The 16,482-nt window shown below is 35.8% G+C and overlaps 1 protein-coding gene across 12 annotated transcripts in view; it reads right to left on the bottom strand.

Annotated features, from left to right (window-relative positions):
• Positions 1 to 16,482, bottom strand: part of CEP170 (centrosomal protein 170) — a 147,064-nt gene that overhangs the window by 62,508 nt on the left and 68,074 nt on the right. For all 12 annotated transcript variants that reach the window (XM_024740470.1, XM_024740472.1, XM_024740475.1 and 9 more), the window contains 3 exons: positions 8,317 to 8,375; positions 8,058 to 8,220; positions 6,824 to 6,958 (listed from right to left, as the gene is read on the bottom strand). In XM_024740470.1, coding sequence (XP_024596238.1) covers positions 6,824 to 6,958; positions 8,058 to 8,220; positions 8,317 to 8,375 — 357 coding nt within the window. The remainder of the gene's footprint in view (positions 1 to 6,823; positions 6,959 to 8,057; positions 8,221 to 8,316; positions 8,376 to 16,482) is intronic.

The following is a 16,482-nucleotide window of genomic DNA, read 5'->3' as shown; positions in this document are numbered from 1 at the left end:
AACAAGATGTAAAGACAACCCTTAGAATGGGAGAAAATATTTGCAAATGAAGCAACTGACAAAGCGTTATCTCCAAAATATACAAGCAGCTCACACAGCTCAATATCAAAAAAACAAAGAACCCAATCCAAAAAAGGGCAGAAGACCTAAATAGGCATTTCTCCAAAGAAGATATACAGATTGCCAACAAACACATGAAAGGATGCTCAGCATCAGTAATCATTAGAGAAATGCAAATCAAAACCACAATGCGGTATCACCTCACACCATTCCAAATGGGCATCATCAAAAAATCTACAAACAATAAATGCTGGAAAGGGTGTGGAGGAAAGGGAACCCTCTTACACTGTTGGTGGGAATGTAAATTGATACAGCCACTATGGAGAACAGTATGGAGGTTCCTTAAAATACTAAAAATAGAAGTACCATGTGTTCCAGCAATCCCACTACTGGGCATATACCATGAGAAAAGCATAATTCAAAAAAAGTCATGTACCACAATGGTCACTACAGCACTATTTACAATAGCCAGGACATGGGAGCAAACTAAGTGTCCATCTACAGATGAATGGATAAAGAAGATGTGGCACATATACAGAATGGAATATTACTCAGCCATAAAAAGAAACGAAATTGAGTTATTTGTAGTGAGGTGGATGGACCTAGAAATCTGTCATACAGAGTGAAGTAAGTCAGAAAGAGAAAAACAAATACCATATGCTAACATGTATATATGGAATTAAAAAAAAAAAAAGTTCTGAAGAACCTAGGGGCAGAACAGGAATAAAGATGTAGACATAGAGAATGGACATGAGGACATGGGGAGAAAGAACGATAAGCTATGACGAAGTGAGAGAGTGGCATGGACACATATACACTACCAAATGTAAAACAGATAGCTAGTGGGATGCAGCCACATAGCACAGGGAGATCAGCTCGGTGCTTTGTGACCACCTAGAGGGGAGGGAGGGACACATAAGAGGGAGGGGATATGGGGATATAAGTATACATATAGCTGATTCACTTCATCATACAGCAGAAACTAACACAATGTAAGGCAATTATACTCCAATAAAGATGTTAAATAAATAAATAAGCAAACCTATCCTATCTATCTATCGTCATTCATTCATTCATTCATTCATTTTGCTCTCCACATCCTTACAGGTAACAGAGTAACCCTGAGGACAAGGGTTAGTAGTTTCCTACTACCACTACCTGAATACCCAAATAAAATGATGCAGCTGAACTATGAAGCAATAACTACAAAAAGCTGGCCCAGGGGTATAGCATTTATCATTTACTTGTTATTCACGATTCAAATGAGTATGTTCCCAATTTTCCTCCCTTGTGAAAAAAACTTCAGTTAATACTGACATGCTTTTAATATGCTTTCACATTATAACACATTAAAAAGCAGAGATCAACAACAGCACATAACTATGTTTAAGATTATTATTTCCTAAGTCAGTCCTACTTCAAAACTGCCTTTACTCCAAGGACTAGAAACCCTGAGACTTATACAAGTTAACACCTAATTTAACCAGAAATCGCTTATCTAACAATGTCAAGCAGCACAACAGAGTGGTAAGGCAGCATATATGATATGATTAGTGGAAGGTAGGGAGAAGATTTGAAATCAGGTAAGTCCTGTCTCTATCAGTCCTTAATTCTCATTCTCCTCATTGTTAAATGAGAAAATAATATCTACCCGTAAGATTGTTGTAAAGATTCAGTGAGATAAGTTATCCAGAAAAAGTCTGGCACAAAGTAGGCACAAAAATAAATGTTTCTCTTACTTTTCCTTCCCCAACTCTTCAACATAGCTAATTAGGGAAACAAGAAACTAAAACCAAAAATCTAACTCTAAAATAAAAAACCCAAGACAGATATGACAACACCTATATCATCATATTTGTGATCTTTACTACCAGGAAAGGCCTTCATTGAGAACCTTTTTTGACTGTTTACTCAGATTATATGTGGCAAATCTGGAGGGGATGTAAAAGCAAGGATTAAGGTCAGACATATTGCACTAAGAAGAGTCAAGTGGTCAAGATAAGACAAAAAACAATCAAGAGCAGACACATGGCTCAAAAACACAGTAGTTCAGAACCATTCATTCAGTATATGGCGCAAACAGTCTTACATACTTCAAGTCTCCCAAAGGCATCACTGTAATGCATCATAGTTCAATCACTGATGTTCATAATGATGCTTCTGAGTCATAAGGCAAACATTTAAATTATATTCAGCCTTCTGTGCTTAAGAAGGCAATGACATGGGTAATTCATTTAATAGAAATATAGGAAATGGTTAAACTTAAAAACAAATTTCAGTTGTAAAAGTAAAGTTCAGTCATCTGGAAAATTCATTATGTAGAGGAATTCATTTCTCTGAAGATGATAAAACCAGATCAAGTGTGGGCCTAGTATGTATGGGAATTGTACGCCCACTAGAAAAATTATTAGGGGTCTTCTAAATTAATATAGAAAAATAAAACAGCTTTCCTCTCTCAGTACACTGACGAAATATTCTGAAATTTATGAATTTAACATGTATTTCTATTCAAAACCTATTTTGTTTATACTAAAGTAAACTAAATTATATACTAAAATATTAATATTTTATTTATAACAATAGTTTATTATTAATCTCAACTGCTAGATATTTAAAAGCATTTAATAACTGATTATGCTAGAATTAATTATGTTTATCTAAATCAGAAGAGCAATATCCTTAAATTCTTAACGTATTTTATGATTGTGTGACCTTCCAGGGAACCTTATAACATACATAATTCAGAAAGCATGTTCCCTTCATTCTTCTGTACTAAATTAAATGAAATATTAAGCTGTTTCGAGATGATAAAGACTATAATTATGAAGGCAAATTCTGCTTAAGATATCCATCCTAGTATATTCAAGTACTTCAAATTACAAAGACTGGGAAACTCCTTTTACCAAAAAGGAACTACAACTCAAAAGTTTTCAAATTTAGTTTAATTAGATTAAAAATCAGTGCAAAAGAGCCAAAAATCTACTCTTCACAGTTGTACACACCTTTTCAAACTGTATGCAACACTTAAAGGCTTTTAGTTGTAACCTAAAAAATGTTTAAACCGTTTAAACCAAGTTACAAGGTAGAAGAGCATACCTGAACTAAAATGAGGATAAATTCTCCTTTAATAGGACTCAAATATTCACACAATTTCAGGAGAACTTGATTGCTCTAATATTTGCTTCTAGGGTTCTTTGGGCTTTAAGGTAAATTGGTAGGAGATTCTGGATACACATGGACCCACAGAAAGGGACACAGAAAGTTACTAGGTAGTAGATTCTCTATTATCCTTTTTGGAATGTTCACCTTTCAAAATAAATACTAAGATTTTACATTCTAAGAATTGGTAACCAAGAAGCAAATCACTTTTTGCTTTTACCAAAAAAGCATGCTTAGAGCACAAATAAACTAATCATTTATATTTCATAATCTGAAACACTAAAAAAACCTTAATTTCAAAATGACCAAGTGAAATAGCATTCAATATACATTTTCAAATTTGATTCTACAATATCTTCTGGCATCAGAAATTATTTCAGATTGGTAAACTGTTTCTCTCACCCTATATTTTAAAAAACTACAAATGATAAATCTGAAACAATAACATCCTCATACTAATATAAGAAAGCAAATGAGACTCTCATTAAAGCTTTTAATCAGCTGAATCTGACAGAATGCTTCAAGCTACTTAACAAAAGACGTACCTCACTTAATTCCTTCTAACTCAAAAATAATCCCAAGATTATGAGACAGCTTTTGTCATCTGGCAGAAAAGATACTCAATGAGACACGTGACACAAGCTGGTAATCATTTAAGAATTTAGTTTCATTCACATGGATGAAATTACTACTGGATGCTTCACAGTTTGAAATTCATTTCATTACACTTAGGTATGAGAGATCAATTTTTTATGTCAATTTGTTTTTGGAGTGCTTGTTTTAATCTTTATACCCTATGAAGTATATTCTTTTGGAGTGACTGTGTGTGTGTGTGTGTGTGTGTGTAATGACTGCTGAAATGTTAACGGTTTGTGGTTAAGAGCATGGACTCGAGAGTCAGGTACCTGGGTTCAAATCCCAGCTACACTATTTGCTAGCAGGGTGACCTTGTGAATAAATTCACATCACCTTGCCGCCGTTTCCTTATTTATAAAATGGGGATGATAACAGTAACTACTTTTAGGTATTGCTGTGAGAGAATTAAATGATTAAACATATGCAGGGCACTAAGAAGAGTGTCTTGATAAAGCAAGCACCACTGAAGTGTTAGCTGTTGTTAATAAGTCATGGTTCTGTCTCCAGGACAAAATTTACATTTACTGTATTTACATTTATTGTAATTACATTGATTGTATTCTAGAAGATATGTATTTCAGATTTCAAAAGTTGTTTTGTGTGTGAGGGTGGAAGGATCTTTAATGGCTAGATAAACTCAGTATCACAATTATTTTCAGAATTTGGCAACAGTTAAATTCTGCTGTGTTTTCTTCTAAGTTAACCACCAATTATTAGTACATTTTTTTTTCTCACTCTCCCCTCTCTCCCTTCCTTCCTCTCTCTCTCCCCCTCCCCTTCTCTCTCTCCCTCTCTCTTTTTCTCCTAGGTGGCTCTAGTACACAATGATAATATAATATGTGATCCCTGAAGGAACTTATAGTTTAGATGAGAAGGCATACACACAAAATACTGAAGGAAAGTGTTACATATTAGCAATACATATAAACAGACATACCCTTTAGAATTTTATATTACCTGATTTATGTGTATACATGTCTGTGGGAGAAGAGCAGGCAAGAATTAGTCTAATTTATGTGGAAGTGCACTGGGAGAGAGCACTGAACAATTGGTAGTGGGATACAAGGCTAAGAAAGTGGGACAAAATTAGAGAGAGCTTTGACATAATATCTATTTGGCAAGCAAAAGGAAGCTACTGTAGTTTCTTAAAGAAAGGAAAAAAACGGCAGCTTAGATTTATTATACAAAATGAACTGCAGAAGGGTTGAAACTGGAAATAGTTCAATTATGATTCAATGGAAAAAAAGGGCAACAGAAGTAGGCAATATAATAGATGAGGTGAAAGGAAGGGAAGACACAAAGATTTCATATAAAGTAGACATTCTTGACTGCCTTCCAAAATCCATTTCCCATTCCTCCCTCCTAAAAGAACTCCAACATTCCCAGGTATCTCTAACTCTTCCCTGATACAGCTCATGTGCCTTAGGGGAAAACTAACCCCATATTCAGCTTCAGGATGGGTACGATTGGCTTAAGGATAATCTCATAACCCTTGCCAGGGATTGGTTCAGAAATAAGCAGGGGACCTACTCCTGAACCCACGAGAGGCCAATGAGATGACAAATGTGTTGAAAACTTTAGGGAAGGTTTCCAGGGGTTCTTCTAGAAGCGATCTTTGCTATTTCCCACTGGATGTGATCAAAGTAGCATGCACTCCAACTGCTACTGGCAAGCAGCATATGAGTACGAGGGGAAACTCCCTCAGTATGCAGCCACTGTGAATAGAAGGGCAGAGAGTCTGAGAGAAAATAGCTAGCTGATGACACCACTGAGATGCTGCATTAACCAATCCTGAAGAGGTTCAGTTATTTATTCAAGCCAGTAGATTTCCTTCCTGTTTAGTCTCAGGTGGCATTTCTATTATTTGCATTTGAGGGTATGCTAAATAATACTAAGTTTCTGAGCTTGAACATGAAGAAACGTGTTGGCCACAGAAACAAGGAAACTGAGATGGGAATTTATTTGCAAAGTTCACAACTTTCAGTTTTGGGCACTTTAAGATCAAGTTGATAAGGCCAGCTTTCTAAGACTTGTACCCTGGTAAAATTAGAGCATATTTAAGAACCAGTGCTCTTATTCTCCAGCTAAGAAAAATCTCTTATTTACCTTGCAGAATTATGGTCAAAGGTAGAAAGTTGACAGAACTTCTGATGGAATCTATCCTTGACTCATAGTCAAAGTTGGCTTTCCACACTGCTCCCTGGTGCCTGTATTTAATTCCTCCAGTTCTAATCCTTATCTGCTATTATCACGGAAACTGGCTGTTCATCCTTCAGTGTTGATGTCCTTGTCAAGTCCTTATGTGACACACAACTGATAGCTCCATTTATTTCCTGGAAATCTTGATTTTCTGGCTTTTCACTTAGTTCATTACTAAACTTCTCCAGCAACAAAAGATTATGTTCCTTGACTATTAATCTGAGAATGTGATCCAGAATTATTTCTTCATTCTGGCTGCCGAACAGCTAATCTTGTTGCTACCATACCCCAACAAATTGGGCACGCTGAGATTTTAAAGAAGTTTTAAACTTCATACAACATTTTGAACACAATAAAAATTTTTCATTTAAAAATATGATTATATGTTTGTGAATCTAATGAAAACACACAAAACTAGTTTGTATTTACTATTTTGGTCTAATTAAAACATTTAAAAAATTATTTTAAAATGCCCAACTATATTACTTAACTATATATCAAGTTTTAACACCCTCATAAATAAGTTAAATAAGGAAAAATATTTTAAATAAAAGTGATTTACAAAGATATTAGAATTAATACTTTATGAGAGAATCATTCATAATAAATAAATTTAATTTAAAATGACAATGTCATTAAAACATTCATCAACTATTTCTAACATATTAAAGAATGGGAGACATCTCTTTTAAGGGTAGTCAGATTTTTGCTTCGATGATAAGTTCTTCCTAAAATACCTACTTAATGTCATAGTCTGAGATTTTTTTACCTGATGTTCCAGTTTCGTGATTTTTCTCTTCAGGCTTGCCATTTGACTTGAAAGCTCTTTGTTCATCCACCTCATCATCCCCCCACCATGACGGCTGCCCATATAATGGAGTACCACGGGGCATAGCAGAAGTATCTGGAAAGAGGTGGGAAAAATCTGTCTAAAGCATATGAAACAGAAAAAAAAATGCTTTTGCAGAATGCTAGAATTGCCCAGTTGATTTATTAAATGAAAAAGTACAGATGACCCCTGAACAACATGGGGTTAGGAGCCTCAACCCTCCCTGCAGTTGAAAAGTTGAGTATAACTTATAGTCAGCCTCCCAAATCCACAGTCTCCCCATATATGCAGTTCCACATTCGTAGATTCAACTAAGGTGGATCCTGTAGTATTGTAGTGTTTACTACTGAAAAAAAATCTGCATATAAGTGGACCTGCATAGTTCAAAGCAGTGTTGTTCAAGGGTCAACTGTATAGTCTAGATAGGTGAAAAGTACTCTAAGTTGAATAACTTAGTATTTGTGAATCTCATTCAATATTGAACATGATGAAATAAATGAAATTCTGCACTGGCTATTATCTAAGTAATGTAAACTGCTATAGCCCAATAGCTTTTTGTCAAAGTGTAATTAGCTCTTTGGTATATAGAAATGGCTCATAAATCTAAATATGAAGGATAAAACTAAATTTTGGTATAAGTGACCGTTTTTTACTTTTTTTTAAAACCTAAGTGCATTGCACAGTAATTAAATTTAAACTAGTTGTTAACTGGACTAACAGATTTATGTTTGAGCAATCTGGTAATGTCTAGCGGTTTTAAAAATTGCTTTTGTATGAATGGGATTATCTATATAAAATATTTTTTACAGTTCCTGGAATACTATAAATACGATAATTATGATGATGTAGGCATTACTGGACATTTCCTTTTCATTCATTTCAGTTACAATCCAGAAAAAAAAGTAGCGAACATGAAATAATAAAAATACTGTAAGGCAAAATATATGTATTTTCTTCAAATATTTAAACATATTAAACGCACCTACATACAACTGCCATATAATTATATGTTTTATAATGCTTTCTAATGAAGCACTGGCTGTATTAAAACCCACTCTGAAATTGTCATTATTATCATTATTTTTATAAGGATATGGCCAAGCTTTTGAGAACAAAGCATGCAATTTCTTCATAACTGACTATATATATGATATTTGGAAAGAGGTTAACTTACCTATAGCTTTTTCCTCAGATTTCAGTGCTTCTGTAGCTTTGTGCGGCACTTCTGCCACGGTATCTGCTACCTTTGAATCTATGCTTTTGGCACATGCAGATTTCAATAATTCTGATTCTGAAGATTTTTGGGACAACTGAAGCTGAATGGTAAACTTCTCGTGCTATAGAACATTTTAAAATGGAAGTGAAATATACATGAGTGAAATCAACCCTAGTAAATGGTAGATTTACAAAAGAAATAAGTAAAAACTTTTTACCTTTAGAGCTTCTTCAGGGACCCTCATTTCTCCTCGTACTACAGTGAAAAGATTTGTATGTAAACAGGGCTAAGGAAGAATATAATTTCAAAATTCTGATAATCAAAGATAATATAGAAATTGTCCTATTTTCTACAGGTAGTTACAGTAGAATGACTATATTCCCTTTAAGAATTAAATGTTAAAATATGCTCACAAATATAAAACTTTTCATTTTTAAAGACTAAATAAAATCTTAAAATCTAGCAAGTAATTCTAAACTTAGGTAATCATGGCCTTCAAGAAGCAAATAACTGGATGATTAACTGAAGCACAAAAGACATTTTCAGTTCTCACTAACAATAATATGACCGCAAAGAGAAAGCAGCTGGATCAAATTATATTGATAGCTAATCACAAAAATCTAAAAAGAAGTACGTCATCAGTGATTACCCAACAGTAAATCCTGAAAGAATTCAATTACTCCTTCTTCACAAGCATTGATAAAATGAAGTTCATCTTGAAAGTGCAAAAGAAATGCTATAATTAGGATCTTAACAGCAACTACAACCACTCCTTCCCCCCATGAATTGCAACAGGGTCATACTACATTATCAAACAACTGATTCTATACAGATTAGAACCAAAAGCTAGATATAATGAATGCTTTCATTATTATACCAAAAAGAACAATGCCTCTGTATATTAAAAAGATCTTTCACTAAACAGTAGAGGTCACATTTCTCACCATTACTTAACCCCGTAATGAAAGGACTTTTATAACCACATAGTAAATTCTAGTCTTTACCAATTCAGAGCACCCATGACTTCAAGGGTAGAAAGTTTTAATTACCACGTGGGAGAAAAACAGACTTTCCATGCATAACAAGCAGTAAACTTGTTAACGAGTATTTGACCCATAGTTCTACTCATTAAAATAATAAAAACTCAGAATTTTTTAGAATTGTAAAGCGCTTTGGGAATATCCTGTTCAATTCCATTAACCCGCCTTCCCATTCTATAGAAGAGGAACTTGAGGACTAACTGGGGCAGAACCCAAGATAACAATCTCGTCAATTGAATACCAGGTCCAGGGGTTTCCTATCAGTTTACACTGCTTCCTATAACTGTGAAGCAATAAAATTTTCCTTTTTTGTTATGTACATATGCTGATACACATTTGTTGGTATATATGACAATATACAGTTCATAACTAAGCATAGCTAATAAAAAGTAAAAATCTAGTAACTTTGTTTTATCCCCAAGAAACTTATTAACAGCTGGAGAAGATTCATAGCATTCTTACATTTTCAATGTTAAACACAGCATCTTAAAAATATTGAAAGCCATTTCTATTTTTTTCAATGGGAAACAAATGATTTTAGCCTGTTGTGTTTTCTGATGCTTCTAGATTCTCCTGGGAGAGCTTTTAAGGCTACTCCTCAAGGCTAGTCTGGGGTATTCTCTTTAGATTTAGATTTTTTTAAGATCAAGGAAAACTTATAAGGGGGTGTAACTCATAGGTTCACACACTTTACCTTACAAAAAAATTCCTGTGTGGGGCACCAAAGCCCTCAAAAATCCTTCTGTTTAGGTCATGAATTTACCTGAGAACTCTGGTATGACTACGAGATTTTGAGACTGCCCTAACCTCAGCTTTTCCCTCCAAAGCTACTATCTTCCTAGTGGTACGGACCCAGGTAACTGTTTCTAACTTGGTTAGTTCAGAAAAATGACAATCTAAGGTACAATTACTTATGATGTCAATAAGTTACTAAATATACAATACAGTAATATTAACTATAGTCGTATGTCAATTATATCTCAAAAAATTCCAGAAAAAAGTTACATGCTTACTTAAATCTTGCTTACTAAAAATCATTAATCTTTATAGATTATTTCCACATTTCTTTAAATAAGAAACAACTGAAAACCAGACAAAATACATAGAACAATGGTCTGCAAGACAATCAACACCAGGTAACAAAAGACCAATGTCTTGAGTGTAGAGGAACAAAGCAAAGTGAGCGCAATCACTGCCCCAACTCACTACCTTAAGAGAGCTTCCAAGTCACACTGCAAGAATGGGTAATCCAGGCAGAACCTGGCAGACTCTCTGAGCTGTGGAAGACAGAGGGTTGAGAGTCTAGGGAGACCAAGGTTCATGGGATTGACTACTGAAGAGAAGAGAGCTTCACAGAGATAGAATTCCAGAGACTGTTACAGGGACTTGCTCAAGTATTCAGCTGAATACTGATCAGCACATTCATTTGAGAAACGACTGGGACAAGAACCACCTGAAAGTATTGGAGTGCCCAGTGCTCAAGCAGGGCCAGAAATAGTGTCTAATTACAACAGCCAAGCTGGAAAACCTCATGTATCACGAGCCACTGGATAAAGCAGGGATTGGCAAATTGTTTCTAAAAAGGGGCAGACAGTAAACATTTTAGGTTTTAAGGGCCATATGATCTCTGTTGCAACTACTCAACTCTGCTGTGGTAGTATAAAAGCGGCCATAGAAATATGTGAGTGTATATCGCTGTGTGCCAATAAAACTTTATTTACAAATACAGCCTGAGAGTCAGATTTACCAATAGTTTTGCTGACCCCTACAGCAGAGTACACAGAAAGACCTTGCCTCTGTAGTGGGGAATTAATTAACCCCAGACTAATCTTAGAAGCCTAACAAATCTTAAAAGCAAGACTCAACATAATGAAATTGTTTCCAAGTAACCTGTTTCCCAGAACAAAGCTCAAAAATATTTATAGGAATCCAAAAATACATATAATACTCAACAAGGTAAAAATTCACAATGTCTGCCATTCAGTCAAAACTTACAGTGAATGCAAAAATCAATCAAAACTGACCCAGGGGCTTCTCTGGTGGCACAGTGGTTTAGAGTCTGCCTGCCGAAGCAGGGAACGCGAGTTCGTGCCCCGGTCCGGGAAGATCCCACATGCCGCAGAGCGGCTAGGCCCGTGAGCCATGGCCGCTGAGCCTGCACGTCTGGAGCCTGTGCTCCACAACGGGAGAGGCCACAACAGTGAGAGGCCCGTATACAGCAAAAAAAAAAAAAAAACAAAAAAAACCCCAAAAAGAACCCCAAACTGACCCAGAACTGACACAGATGTCAACAAACATGTTAACACAGTTATTATATTGTTTAAAAAAAATAAGTAGAGACTTGGAAGATACCAAAAACAAAATCCAAATTGAACTTCTAGAGCTGAAAACTATACTGGATGGGTTAATTGCAGATTAGACACAGCCAAAGAAAAGTTTAGTAAACAGTAATAACCCAAACTGAAATGCAGAGAGAACAGATAATTATTAAAAAATAATAAATAGAGCCTCAGTAAGCTAGGAGACAACTTCAAGTAGCCTAATATACATTTACTTGAAGTCTTCGGAAAAAAAATAGGGAGGACAGAAAAAAAAGATCTGAAGAAATAATGGCTGAAATTTTTTCTAAATTTGATTAAAAGTATTAACCCACATATCCAAGAAGCTCAAAAATCCTCAAGCACAAGAAACATAAAGAAAACTACACAAAGGCACATTATAATGAAACTGCTCAAAACCAGGGGAAAAGGGAACCAATGCAAGTGAGAATACAGTGAGTGGAGCAACAACTTTAAAGTAACTGAAAGAAAAGAAATGTCATTTAGAATTCTATGCCCAGCAAAAATAACTTCCAGTGGTCTTCCCTGGTGGTGCAGTGGTTGAGAGTCTGCCTGCCGATGCAGGGGACACGGGATCGTGCCCCGGTCCGGGAAGATCCCACATGCCGTGGAGCGGCTGGGCCCGTGAGCCATGGCCGCTGAGCCTGCGCATCCGGAGCCTGTGCTCCGCAATGGGAGAGGCCACAACAGTGAGAGGCCCGCGTACCGCAAAAAAAATAAAAAATAAAAAAAAAGTAACTTCCAGTAACTAAAGTGAAGCTTTTCCAGACATAAAAAAGATGAAATAATTCATCACCAGCAAAGCCATACTATAAGAAATATTATAGGAAGTTCTTTACAGAGAAAATGATACTAGATGAAAACATGGATCTATAAAAAAGGATGAAGAACACAAGAAATGGTAGCTACATTGGTTTAAGATATAAGAGTACAATGGCCATAAAAATCTTAAGATATTTTTCTTATTATTTAAATCTCTTTAAAAGATAACTGATGTTTTACTGATAACAGTGTAGAATGGGATTTGTAACATATATAAAAATAAAATGTATGACAACCATAGCACAAAGGTCAGAACAGAAGAAATGAAAGTATACTACTGTAACGCTCTTATACTATACGTGAAGTGGTACAATGTCACTTGAAGATACAGCTTAAAATTAAGGATAAAATTATAAATCTTAAAACAACCACTAAAATATTTAAAAAGTGCTACAGTAATAAGCTAACAAAGGAGACAGAATGAAATCCTAAAAAAGGTTCAAATAATCCAAAATTAATTAAGAGAAAAAGAAAAAAAAATGGGGCAAATCGAGCACAAATATCTAGATGATAGATTTAAGTCTAACCACATCATTAAATGTGAATGCTCTAAATCCCCAAATGAAGGCAGAAACGATCAGATTGAATGAAATAGTAAGACCAACTATATGCTGCCTAATTCAAATGTAGAGACAATATGTTAAAAGTAAAAGAATGCAAGAGATATTCCAGGCTAACACCAATCCAAAACGAATGTCTAGACAAACCAGATTTCAGAGCAAAAAATATTATTATCACAGACAAAGCAGGTCATTTTATAAAGGGGATCAACTCATCAAGAGGACACAATACTTCTAAATGTTTACATAACTAATAACAGAGCTTCAAATTACATGAAGCAAAAACTTCTGCAAGGAGAAACAAACCCAATTATAGCCCAAGATTTCAATATCTCTTTCTCAAAAATTGATAGAACAAGTAGACAACAAATCAGTATAATACAGAAGATGCGAACAACACTACCAACTAACCTGGCGTGACATTAACAGAATGCTCCAACCAAAAACAGTAGAATGCACATTCTTTTCAAGTACATAGAGAATGTTTACCCAGATAGACTAGATATATTCTGGGTGACAGGACAGGATTTGAGATATACATAGTATGTTCCTGACCACTATGGGATTAAATTAGAAATTAATAACAAAGCCTCTGGGAAAAATCTCCAAATATTTAGAAACTAAGTAACAAAGATTAAATAACCCAATGATGCAAAGATCAAAAGAGAAACTAGAAACTATCTTGCATGTTAAAGCAGTACAGGCATACCTTGTTTTATTGCACTTCCGTTTATTGTGCTTTGCAGATATTGTTTTTCACAAACTGAGGGTATGTGGCAACCCTGCACCCAGCAAGTCTATCAGAGCCATTTTTTTAACAGCACTTGCTCACTTTGTGTCTCTGTATCACATTTGGGTAATTCTCACGGTATTTCAAACGTTTTCATTATTTTTATATTTATTATGGTGATCTGTCATCAGTGATCTTTGATGTTACTACTGTAATCGTTTTGGGGCACCATGAACCTCACCCATGTAAGATGGTGAACTTAATTGACAGATGTTGTGCAAGTTCTGACTGGTCTACCAACTGGCCGTTCCGTTCCTCTCCTCAGGCCTCCCTATTCCCTAAGACACAATGACATTGAAATTAGGCCAATTAATAACCCTACGATAACCTCTAAATATTCAAGTGAAATGAAGAGTCACACATCTTTCACTTTAAGTTAAAAGCTAGAAATGACTGAACTTAGTGAGGAAGGCATGTCAAAAGCCAAGACAGAACCAAAGCTAGGCCTCGTGTGCCAGTCAGCCAAATTGTGAATGCAAAGGGAAAGTTCTTGAGGGAAATTAAAAGTGCTCTTCTAGTGACCACATGAATGATAAGAAAGCTAAATAGCCTCATGCTAACATGGAGTAAGTATGAGTGGTCTGAAAAGATCAGACCACAACATTCTCTTAGGCCAAAGTCTAATCCAGAGCAAGGCCCTAACTCTCTTCAATGAAGGCTGAGAGAGGTGAGGAAGCTACAGAAGAAAAGTGTGAAGGTAGCAGAAGTTGGTTCATGAGGTTTAAGGAAAAGAAGCTGTCTCCATAACATAAAATTGCAAAGTGAAGCAGCAAGTGCTGATGTAGAAGCTACAGCGAGTTATCCAGAAGATCTAGCTAAGAATTATAATGAAGGTGACTACAATAAACAACAGATTTTCAGTGTAGACAAAACAGTCTTCTTTGGAAGAAGATGCCCTCTAGGACTTTCATTGCTAGAGAGAAGAAGTCAATGCCTTGGCTTCAAAGCTTAAAAGGGCAAGATGACTCTCTTGTTAGGGGCTAATGCAGCTGGTGACTTTAAGTTGAAGCCAATGCTTACTTACCATTCTGAAAATCCTAGGGCCCTTAAGAATTATGCTAAATCTACTCTGTCTGTGCTCTGTCAGTGGAACAATAAAGCCTGGATGACAGCACATCTGTTTACAACATGATTTAATGAATATTTTAAGCCTACTGTTTGAGACTTAATGCTCAGAAAAAGATTCCTTTCAAAATATTTCTACTCCATGACAATGCAAGAGCTCTGATGGAGATGTACAAGATTAACATTGTTTTCATGCCTGCTAACAACATCCATTCTGCAGCCCATGTATCAAGGAGCTATTTCAACTTTCAAGTCTTATTATTGAATAAATACATTTCATAAAGCTGCCATATACAGTAATTCCTCTGATGGATCTGGGAAAAGTCAATTGAAAACCTTCTGGAAAAGACTCACCATTCCAGATGCCGTTAAGAACATTCATGATTCATGGGAAGAGATTAAAATATCAACATTAACAGGAGTTTGGAAGAAGTTGATTCCAACCCCCATGGGTGACTTTGAGCAGTTCAAGACTTCAGTGCAACAAGTAACTGCAGATGTGGTGGAAACAGCAAGAATACTAGAATTTAGAAGTGGAGCCTTAAGATGTGAGTGAATTGCTGCAATCTCATGATAAAACTTGAACGCATGAGGAGTTGCTTCCTATGAAGGAGCAAAGAAAGTGGTTTCTTTTTGTTTGTTTTTTGGCTGCACCGTCCGGCATGCAGAACTTCCCTGACCAGGGATCGAACCTGCACCCCCTGCACTGGAAGTGCAGAGTCTTAACCACTGGACCACCAGTGAAGTCCCAGAAAATGGTTTCTCGAGATGGAAACTCCTCCTCATGAAGATGCTGTGAAGATTTTGAAATGACAACAAAGTATTCAGAATAATGCATAAACTCAGTTGATAAAGCAGCAACAGGATTTGAGAGGACTGACTCCAATTTTGAAAGACGTTCTACTGTGGAGAAAATGCTATGAAACAGCATTGTGTACTACAGAAAAATTGTTCTTGAAGGGAAGAGTCAATCGATGTGACAAACTTCACTGTTGTCTTATTCTAAGAAATGGCCACAGCCACCCCAACCTTCAGCCGCCACCACCCTGATCAGTCAGCAGCCGTCAGCACTGAGACAAGACCCTGCACCAGTAAAAAGATCAGGACTCGCTGAAGGCTCAGATGATAGTTAACATTTTTTAGCAATAAAGTATGTTTAAATTAAGGTATATACAAATTTTTTAGACATAATGCTATTGCACACTTAATAGACTCCAATGTTGTTCATAAACATAACTTTCATACTCATTGAGAAACCAAAAAATTTGTGTGACTGGCTTTTTGCAATATTGCAGGGCTCTGCAACTGAAACCATAATATCTCCAAGGTATGCCTGTACTTAGGGGAAATTTTATAGCACTAAATGCCTATATTAGAAAAGAAAGATCCTTGAATTATCTCAGCTTTCACCTAGAAGAAATTAATAAAGACAGCAGAAATCAAAAAGTAAACAGTAACAGCAAAATTCGATTAAACCAAATTCAATTAAACCAAATTTAAATGGATTTGGGGGAATATTCTTCCCATTTTCTCCACAATATCTGCTCTACCCACAGGATATGCTGTCTGACTTCACTTTTCTAATTGCTTAAATCAACTGTACAGTCTTGGGTTCATCCTTGACTCTTTTCTCTTAGTCTACATCCAGTCTAATCAAGAATATTACTGGCTCCATCTTCAACATATGTACAGAATTCTATCATTTCTCACTACCTCTGCTTCTGTCACCCTGGTCCAAACCTCCATTATTGCTCACTTGGAACTACT

This window comes from Neophocaena asiaeorientalis, unplaced genomic scaffold (genome assembly GCF_003031525.2).
Source record: "Neophocaena asiaeorientalis asiaeorientalis breed wild unplaced genomic scaffold, Neophocaena_asiaeorientalis_V1.1 scaffold291, whole genome shotgun sequence".
Taxonomy (NCBI): domain Eukaryota; kingdom Metazoa; phylum Chordata; class Mammalia; order Artiodactyla; family Phocoenidae; genus Neophocaena; species Neophocaena asiaeorientalis.
This window is presented reverse-complemented; position numbering and strand designations above follow the sequence as displayed.